We start from the raw sequence: 9,003 nt of genomic DNA, 5'->3' as shown, positions 1-9,003 counted from the left end.
TGCAGCTCATAAATATGTGGGCGATCCTCCATCGCTTTCGCAATTTACCCCTATTTGGGGAAATGAAAAGTTCACGCCTGGTAAAAGTGATGGAGGATTTAAAATATGGAAAAATAAAGGCATTCAAAAAATTAAAGACCTATATGCAGATGGCATGCTGCTCACATTTGATCAGTTGTGTAAAAAATATTTAATACCCCCAAAGCACTTTTTAAAATATTTACAATTGAAAAACTATTTGTCATCAAAACTGCAAAGGATTGCTGAACTTCCACCACTGACAAAAATAGAGGAGGCATGCATTAAGAATACAAAAGGGAAAGGTTTTCTCTCTATATGTTATAATTTACTGATGCTTTCCTCAAAAGACTCAGCAGCAGATAAACTGGATGCTTGGAGAAGGGAGATCCAAGAGGACATAGATGAAAATGACTGGAACCAGGCTTGCTTAAAAGCACAAAAACAAACAATAAACACACGCTTTAAACTACTGCAATATAAATGGCTCCTGACAACCTATATAACACCTGTCAAGCTTCATCATATGTCCAATGATATTCCGGACATCTGTACTAAATGTTTAGTTGAAAAAGGAACTCTTCTTCATTGTCTATGGGAGTGTCCTAAAATCCAGGACTTTTGGAAAGATGTTATCAAATATCTGTCTGAAGTGTTTAACGTAAAAATCCCTTTAAAAGGAAAACTCTATGTACTTGGAATATATCCAAGGGAATTTAAGCAATCGGGAAAAAAACCAAATTACTGGACTATGGACTACTTCAAGCCAGAAGAGCCATTGCGCTATGTTGGAAGAGTATGGATGCTCCCTCCATGGGACTCTGGAAGAAGGAAATTGCAGTCTCTCTAGGCCTGGAAAGAAACATTACCCTTCCTGTTGCAGTGTGAATACCCAGAAAACGAGGACTCGCATTCATCTGATTGGCCAAAACGCCGCGTTACTGGATGATGTTTCACTGTTGGGAAAAGCTGAGCATGATGAAAAAAATAGCTATGGCAATTTCTTGTTAACCTTCCTGCTGCACAGATGCTCCGGCTTTATTCAGAGAACGAGGGGGCTGCACATTTTTCACGCATCGCCAGCCCAAAAGTGGCCTCAGGTCCATCTCCTGTGCATTTAACTTTATATGTAAAGTCCTGTTTTAATCAGTCCGGCTGTGTACACAGGTGGCCCAGAGGCCTGGATTTAATGTGTGCTATATGTAGGTCTGTAAATAAAACATAAATGTATTTTCATGCTTCAAGCCTATTGTCCTTGTTTTGATGTGTGTAATTCCAGCGATTGTGCTCTGAGCTTTTCCAAAACACAGGTGTCCTATAGCGTGCATGAATGCCTGCAGCTCCAGCGCTGCTGTGCTGCTGCAGCTTTGCTGGCATGCTTTTCTATGCCTTCTATGGTTCAGCAACTACCCTGAATTACTAAAGGGAGATTAGCCATAGAGACCAAACTTTTTGTATGCTGTAAACATGTTTATGTCTTCTGTAAGGTGAGCACCTTATAAAGCAATGTACAGGGTTCATTGTTATAGCTGCTCTGAAGTGGCTTTTCCAGTCACTGACTGCAGTCTCTGGCCCTTTCACATCGGTTTTATTTTGGAGGATGCTGAATGGCTCAAATACAAAACTTAAACTTTTCTATTTCTACATCTCAGTCTCAGGCTGAGGCTCATTACAGAGGAAGTCGTCACGCAAAGAAGCTCAAGTCTCAGGAGAACAAAGCCAAGGCTAAGCTGTCAAATTCTGCAGAAACCAATGGGAGCGTCTGTAATCCTGCTGGCCCCGCCCCTCTTGTCTCAGCTGTCCCCGTCCCTCTTGTCTCAGCTAACAGCAGCACTAATCAACACACAGGTTCATTTTTATCCAGTAATAACACTGATGTGAATTATGTTGCTGCTGATGTTTTTTTCAGATATTGTTTCATTTTCCTTCCACTCTTCTCCCTTCAGATTTCTTATCCAGAACCGCAGACACTCCGTCTCCTGTCAAATCTTTCCTCCTCCCCTCTACCTCCCCTCTCTCTTCCTCCTCCCCCTCTTCTAGTAGAGCAGGCAGTGAGCCTCCTCCATCCAGCCCCCCATCGGGACTCCCAGCTCCAGGCCTCTCTTCCTCTTCGTCATCCTCTTCTTCCAAAGTGTCTTCCGCTTCCGCTCCCGCTCCTGTCACCACCTTGTCTTGCCCTGCTCCCCTTCCACCTGCACCCTCCCAGGATGCTTCACCTTCAGTGGAGTCAGAAGAGGAGAAGGCGAAAAAGCTGCTGTATTGTTCTCTTTGTAAAGTCGCGGTCAACTCGCTCTCTCAGCTGGAGGCGCATAATGCAGGTGAGGAGAGATATGCACCTTTGATTTTATATGATCTGCATTAGCATTAGCATGCAAAAACAAAAGCTTCTGTGGCATCTAGTTCTTTGTTACACCTTCATTTACAAAATATTGAATTTATGAAAATTGTCGGTTCTGGTGAATGTTAAGTTGCTGTGATTTAAATTGAAGTTAAAGGACAGAAGGATTGATTCATCTTTAGCACAGTACAGGAAATATGTACAAAAGTGGCCTGTAGAGTCTCTTGGCTCTTGGTTTCTTTGAGCATTGCACAGTCTGACCTTGGGCTGGATTTGCTGGAATGCCCAATCCTGAATAAAATCTCTCAGCGTACGATGGGAGATTTCACATTGTTTGGTAAATATCCTTATAGTTCTTCCCGGATTGATGGGCTGATAGTCCCTGATGGTAATCTCTTTCCTCCTGAGCATTTTGTTACTCATCGTCTTAATTCCTGTGGAAGTATTAAAGATGGACATATTTTTGACTTTGTTTGCATTTCGGCTTCGTTTTTGTTAAATAAATGTTGATATTGTGTAACATGTGACATGTTGTAACTCATCTGTGGTTTTATTTACCTAATTTCAAGACCTGTCAAGTGTCAGCTCATGTTTATTATCTCCTGATATGTGAAACCTTTGAATTGACAGAGTGTCTTTTTACCATGGCTGTAAATCAGTGAGGACAGGTCCAACTACAATATCGGCTGAGCGGTTGTGCTTCATATTTACAGTGTTAAAATAGAGTAAGCATCAGGTGATTAAACTAAAATAATACAAAATATGTCTGTTGTGCATCTCAGCATAGCGCTTCAACTAATGTTACCATCTGTAAATACCAGCAATCAAGTGATTAAGTCAACCGGAGAATTTTCCTGGATGGAGATTACAAATGCAGTTCCCACGAGGCCTTGTCCTGTGTTTACTTTAAGTCGGACCCAAAAAACCCCAAAAGAGATTCACATAAAACCAAGTTTTCTTTTGAAAGCTGCGGGAAGCTCCCTCGAACATATGCTGTTTTTTTCACTCTTCATATCTCTGAATCTATAAATTAGGTGGACAGTTCAATTGCTGGTAGTTATTTTACTTCCTCACAGAAACATACCAGGGTATATACATTTAGCTATATAGCTATAAACACATTTAGAAAGAGGAGAATTTGGATTAATGACACTGAAAGGTGGAAGGAAGGTGTCCCTTAATCTCCCTCAGCAGCTCTGTGCTGCCCCTGCTTGGAGATCTTTGGTATCTACTTTTACTCCTGTGACATGAAAAGATATTCAAAAAACAAATGCTGTGCTTCATGCATGAAACACACACAAGCATTAAACTTATTAAACTTGTTCATAATCCAATATGGCCAAAAGGATTTGTGGAAATCCTGGAATACATCAACAGGGAGAGCTTTCAGCAGAGTTTCTGCACTTCTGTTTCCACATTATGATAATCACACATGAATATTTATCCTCGGCAAGTCTTTTCTGGTTGATTTTTATAGAAAGCTTTTGTAACCATGAAGATAAAGATCAGTGTAAAAGCAGACGGTGTGTACAGGTTTTATTTTGATGGAATTAAAACAACAGACCCATTTTTAAAGATATTTTTACCTTTCGTGTTTCCTGAGTTTGTTTTCCTTTGCTTTCAGGATCAAAACATAAAACAATGCTGGAGGCTCGTAGTGGCGCTGGGCCGATCAAAGCCTACCCTCGGCCTGGAGCAAAGCTGAAGAACGGCAGCAGCTCGGGACTGAAGGGCTCCGGCCTGCAGAACAAAACCTTCCACTGCCAGATCTGTGATGTCCATGTCAACTCTGAGATCCAGCTTAAACAGGTAGAAACTCGCAGCAGGTTCACAAATATCTAAAGGAAGGCAGCTACAGGATTGTCAGACTGTTCATATACACTCAAATATTTGTTACACAATACTAAGGTTCAGTAAAACCAGCAATTCACCTCAGCATTGCTGTCACAGAAGTGATCGTCGTCATATTGGACTCCTTTCACAAGGTTTTACAGCGTCCTGCAGAGTAAATAGACACATATTGACATCTGAGGTAAACAGTGGACTGACAGCCTACACTCACTACAGATGAACTGTGGCCAGAGTTTTGTCATGCAGTGGCCACCGTAGCTAGGATAATGCATTTAAATTGTGAGGGATAAGAAAGTCGAACTCAACTGACTCTAAGCTGCACACCCTAGTGGTGAGATTTCACATACTGTACCTTTAATGTAGTTTCAGTTTATGTTTAAAGTTTAAAGTAAAAATAGTCTTCTCACAACTGGAAAATTAATGTTTATTCATTTTATTTTGGTTTTTAACCCCTGGAAAGGCCTTTTGCTGTACATTATCCAACTAATGTGTTTAACAACTCTTTACCTGAAATGACAAATGAACTTACACTAGTGAACTACATACTTGGTTGCTTTTAGTTTGTGAATCATTGTGAAATCTTGATCCTTAATTTCATTCAGGTTCTTCTGTTCTTGTGCAGTTTATAGTCTCGGTTGCTGTTGGTCTTGTCTGCCCTCAGATTTGCTTTCACTGTGACAGTGTTTGTTGTTGTTGCAGCACATCTCCAGCAGGAGGCACAAGGACAGAGTGGCAGGAAAACCCAGCAAACCCAAGTACAGTCCTTACAACAAACAGCAGCGCGGCTCACTCACTGTGAGTGTCTCTTTACCTCCCTTCCTCTAATTAAGTATTATTATTTACTTTTGTCTTCATTCTGTTTTTTTTCATCGATGTCTCTTTGTTTCCTCTCCTCCTCTCTTCTCCATGTTTGCTCAGAAGGAGCTGGTGAAGCCTGCGCTCTCACCTTCATTCCTCTCCACTCCTTTTGCTCCACCATCTACTCCGCTCACCCCCTCTCTATCACTCCCTCCATCCTCTCTGTCCTCTTCCCCCCTCCTCACACCCACGTCCTCCCCCCTCACACCTGCGATCTCTATCCACCCTCGCCCTCCGGCCTCTTCCCCCCTTTTCACAGCCTCCTTCCTCCGTCCAGCACCTGGACCAATCAGAGCGAGCCAAGGATCGATTCTCTTCACGCCGTACTGATGCCAGCAGAAGCGGGAAGTCATACCAGCGAACTTTGACCTCTGACATGCTTTTTGTTGCCACTACGGGGACATGGGAGACATCGCATTAAGACTGCAGGGATTCAAACCTGCAACCTCCCCGCTAAGAAAGTTGTGAACTGTGAACTGCCTCTTGCCGACCAGAAGAGGGGATGTACGTTTAAATAATCCTGAACCTGGATGAACGAAAAAACAGAATAAAAAATAACAAAAGAGTTCTTTCATTGAGACATGTGAAGTTCCTGGAAACCAAAAAATACTGAAGTTGCTCAACATTGTTTAGAAAGCACTAAGTGACCGTAGAGACCTGCAAAATCTAAAACACAGGGCCCACCTTAGAGAAAGCCAAGTCGAGAACAAATATCCGTTTTTAGCAGCCTGCATTGGCCAAAAAAATAGGCTTTTAATGTATTTTGATTTGTCAGAGCTGACGAGACACTGAATCTAAAGACAACCCAGAACCTGCTCCCAAACTCTTACCAACACAGGTAACAGTGCTGTTACTCATTTTTTGGGGGGGTTAGGTTTTGAGGAAGTTTGGACGTTTTGATGAGGCCAGACACTAAAGCTGATGGGAACATTTTGCTCGAGATCCCAGCTCGGGTTCTCCCTCAGAGGTTGAAGAGGATTGGAGGAGCTGTTCTATCACCTGCTCGAGGAGCTTAGCAGCACAAATAAGACGTCAGAAACTCAGCAGACGTCGTCTATCGTGACCTAACACTACTGCAGCTGTCAGCGTGCCCTCACTCAGACGCTACTCTCGTGTTTCACATATACATAATTCCTGAAGAAAGTAAAAAAAAGTTGAAGGATGGAGTACACAGCATTTTGTACTTATTGTCAACAAATCACATGAAAATACTAAAACCAGCCATGCTTGTTCATCTCTAAAAACAGTTAGACGTCCTGTCGTGCAGCTCCGAAACCTACATGGTTTACAATAAAACCTACATGGTTTTATTTATTAGTGGGGACACAGTGGTGTGAACTGTTTGGTTGAACAGGCGGCCTGTTTTCAGCCTCTGCGATTGTTTGACCTACTGATCTGTTTGGTGATGTCATTAAAACCTTATTATTTGGTTACTGATGTATAAAAACTTGACCAAATATTTCACTTTTCTCCTTAAAAAAGAGCAGAAATAAATAAAATAGCTTTTTATTCACCTGTTTTTCAGTTCTAATATCTCCCTGCATCCAAACTGCCAGGCAAGTATGCAATTCAATTTGTAAAATGTTTCTGTTTTTTGTCCCAAAACAATTACATTTTGATACACGTGAGCTACGTAAATACTAAAATCAGCTTTAAAATCCTTAAAAAGTGTAAAACATCTGCAACTGGTGACATGACCTGACACAGCACTACAGCACATCCTGCTCTGTCCTCAGTGGCGGCTACAGCTTCACCAAGTTGCACTAAAGCAGATATATTCTTTAGTGGAAACATGAAAAGCAGTTTAAACCAGACAGCTTCTCGGATCAACATTGTCACATAACCGTTAATGGTTATCCAAAGGTTTGCTCATCATTGTCTCCGACTGTTTTCTGCTTTCTGTGTGACTAATGTGTGACTAGTGTCCCCGTGTCCTGTCCACCTGTCTCCGCTGCCTGTTGAAAAATGATTTTGGACTCTGGATGGAGAAAAGGGCCTTCTGTCTGATTCTTTTGTTTTATTGAACCTTCCTGCTGTCACTGAACTTTCTGGAGTTTGAAGCATCTGAGCAGAACTTTTCTGAAAGCTGAAGAGTTGGAGAGACGTTTTAAAACATTACTAGAACTTTTCCACAACCTGCAACTAAGCTCACGGACTCTCAATCGATAAAACAAACTTTTACCTACAGCTTTAATTAATGCTTCTCTGGTTATTTTTGTGTTCTAATTATTTATTTTACATTGTGTGTTGTATATATTTACCTAAAGCTTTTTCTTGATTTTTCAATAACTGCTTAAATTAAGACTTTTGGTCCATTTATCACTCTGGTCCAGGGATGGTTATCTCAAGGTGCGCGATGAACCCATTAGCTTTTAAGCTTTCTTTGGCCTTCATATTACCTTTTTTCATCATCACTCAAAGGTCCACTTCTTGGCTGTTTTCTGAAGCTCCAGCTACATCTCAGAGCTTTGGGTGAAGTGAGGTGTGTTTTTGTGTTTTTCACTTGTTCTTTATAGTCCAGCTCTGTTACCCAGGATAATAAAAATAGACTTGATCTAGGAGCAGAGAAAAATCTGTGTTGTCAAACTCACTGAGTGTGTGAATACACGCCAGCATCGCAGGATATTTATCCAGTCTTCCAAGAACAACAGGAAAGTGAAAATTATGCCATCCAGAAGAGCTAAAATGTTTTTTTGGCCACAAAACCTTGAGTAAAAACACGACTTTACCCCGGCTCGCTTAATATGTGATACACAGAGGGGCCTGTTTTCTTGGCTTTTACTTGTTCTACGTGCTTCGTTACTTATTCAGTTTTAATGAGTAACAATAGTCAAATCCTGTCTTTAACCTCCTAAGACCCGAACTCTTCCACGACATGCATTTTTAATTTCTCTTTGATATTTGGGCTGATTGGGACCCGATGAATGTAAAAACAAAGAATTACCAGATTTTTAATTTTTTTACCTGATTTTTGTTTCTAAGAAAAATAAGAGCCACATATGAGAATATTTATTTAAAATTTCGATAGACCATTGGCAGTATAATGTCCTCGTAAGTGGATATCAGGCCCCTGTACACCAAAATTGAATATTTTGGTCTAAATAAGCCAAAATGTGATGTCCACATATGTGGACGCCAGGTCCTAGGAGGTTAAACTAACTGTTGCTGAATTTCTGTGCTGCCTGGTAAACAAAGAAGAACAACATTCAGAATGACGTTCGTTTGTTTCCTTTTTTCTTTGTTGACGGGGTGGTTATTTATCTTGTTTTGGTGCAAAGCTTTGAGGCTCGATGAAAAAATGATCAATTTAAAGTACACTTTTCATCTTGTGTATGTTTCCTACATTTACATTATGTTGTTGTAATGTCTGGGTGCTACGGTGCTCTCGCATTTGCTGATTTATGTAAGCATTAATCGATTTTTTTTTTTGTTTAATTTAATTCAATTTTCCGTTTCAGTCATTCAGGTCATGTGATGAAGCTTTAAGGAGACGTGGTTGAAGGATGTGGAAAAAAGCCTTTTAGAGGGCCTTTGAGCAAGCATTATCACACAAACTGTTCACAGGGTCCCAGATGAACTTTTAATGCTTTAATTTGTTTGTTTTTCTGTCCAACACACTGAGCACTGGAGCCTCTAGAGGGCAGTAGCAGGACTTTTGGCTGTCAGTCTGGTGTACTGCTAGCAGATAGCTTCTTTTAGCACTTTTAACCTTCAGGTTATTGTTTTCACAGTTGCACTGGAAACCAGAGAAAATGTTAATATTACTAATGATGTCATGGTGTCTCCTCATCAAACTGCATAACAAATACTCTGATGTAACGCGATGTCACAGGAAAGCAGTCAGATACTGTGCAGACAGGTCTACCTGAGGAACACGTGCCCGCTCAGGTAAAAGGCAGCATGTGATTGGTCAGATTAACACTGGTGTCAGTCTTAAT

General features: G+C 41.0%; 1 protein-coding gene across 1 annotated transcript in view; it reads left to right on the top strand.

Annotated features, from left to right (window-relative positions):
- Positions 1-7,949, top strand: part of LOC102214608 (zinc finger protein 385B) — a 23,018-nt gene extending 15,069 nt beyond the window's left edge. Inside the window, exons 4-8 of the mRNA XM_005733934.2 lie at positions 1,626-1,866; positions 1,965-2,336; positions 3,981-4,165; positions 4,907-5,002; positions 5,126-7,949. Coding sequence (XP_005733991.1) covers positions 1,626-1,866; positions 1,965-2,336; positions 3,981-4,165; positions 4,907-5,002; positions 5,126-5,395 — 1,164 coding nt within the window. The 3' untranslated portion in view covers positions 5,396-7,949. The remainder of the gene's footprint in view (positions 1-1,625; positions 1,867-1,964; positions 2,337-3,980; positions 4,166-4,906; positions 5,003-5,125) is intronic.
- Positions 7,950-9,003: the final 1,054 nt, after the last annotated feature.

The sequence above is a fragment of the Pundamilia nyererei genome, unplaced genomic scaffold (assembly GCF_000239375.1).
Source record: "Pundamilia nyererei isolate P.nyererei 1_Seehausen unplaced genomic scaffold, PunNye1.0 scaffold00055, whole genome shotgun sequence".
NCBI classification, from domain to species: Eukaryota; Metazoa; Chordata; class Actinopteri; order Cichliformes; family Cichlidae; genus Pundamilia; species Pundamilia nyererei.
The sequence above is the reverse complement of the archived record's forward strand: the minus strand, read 5'-3'. Positions and strand labels throughout refer to the sequence as shown.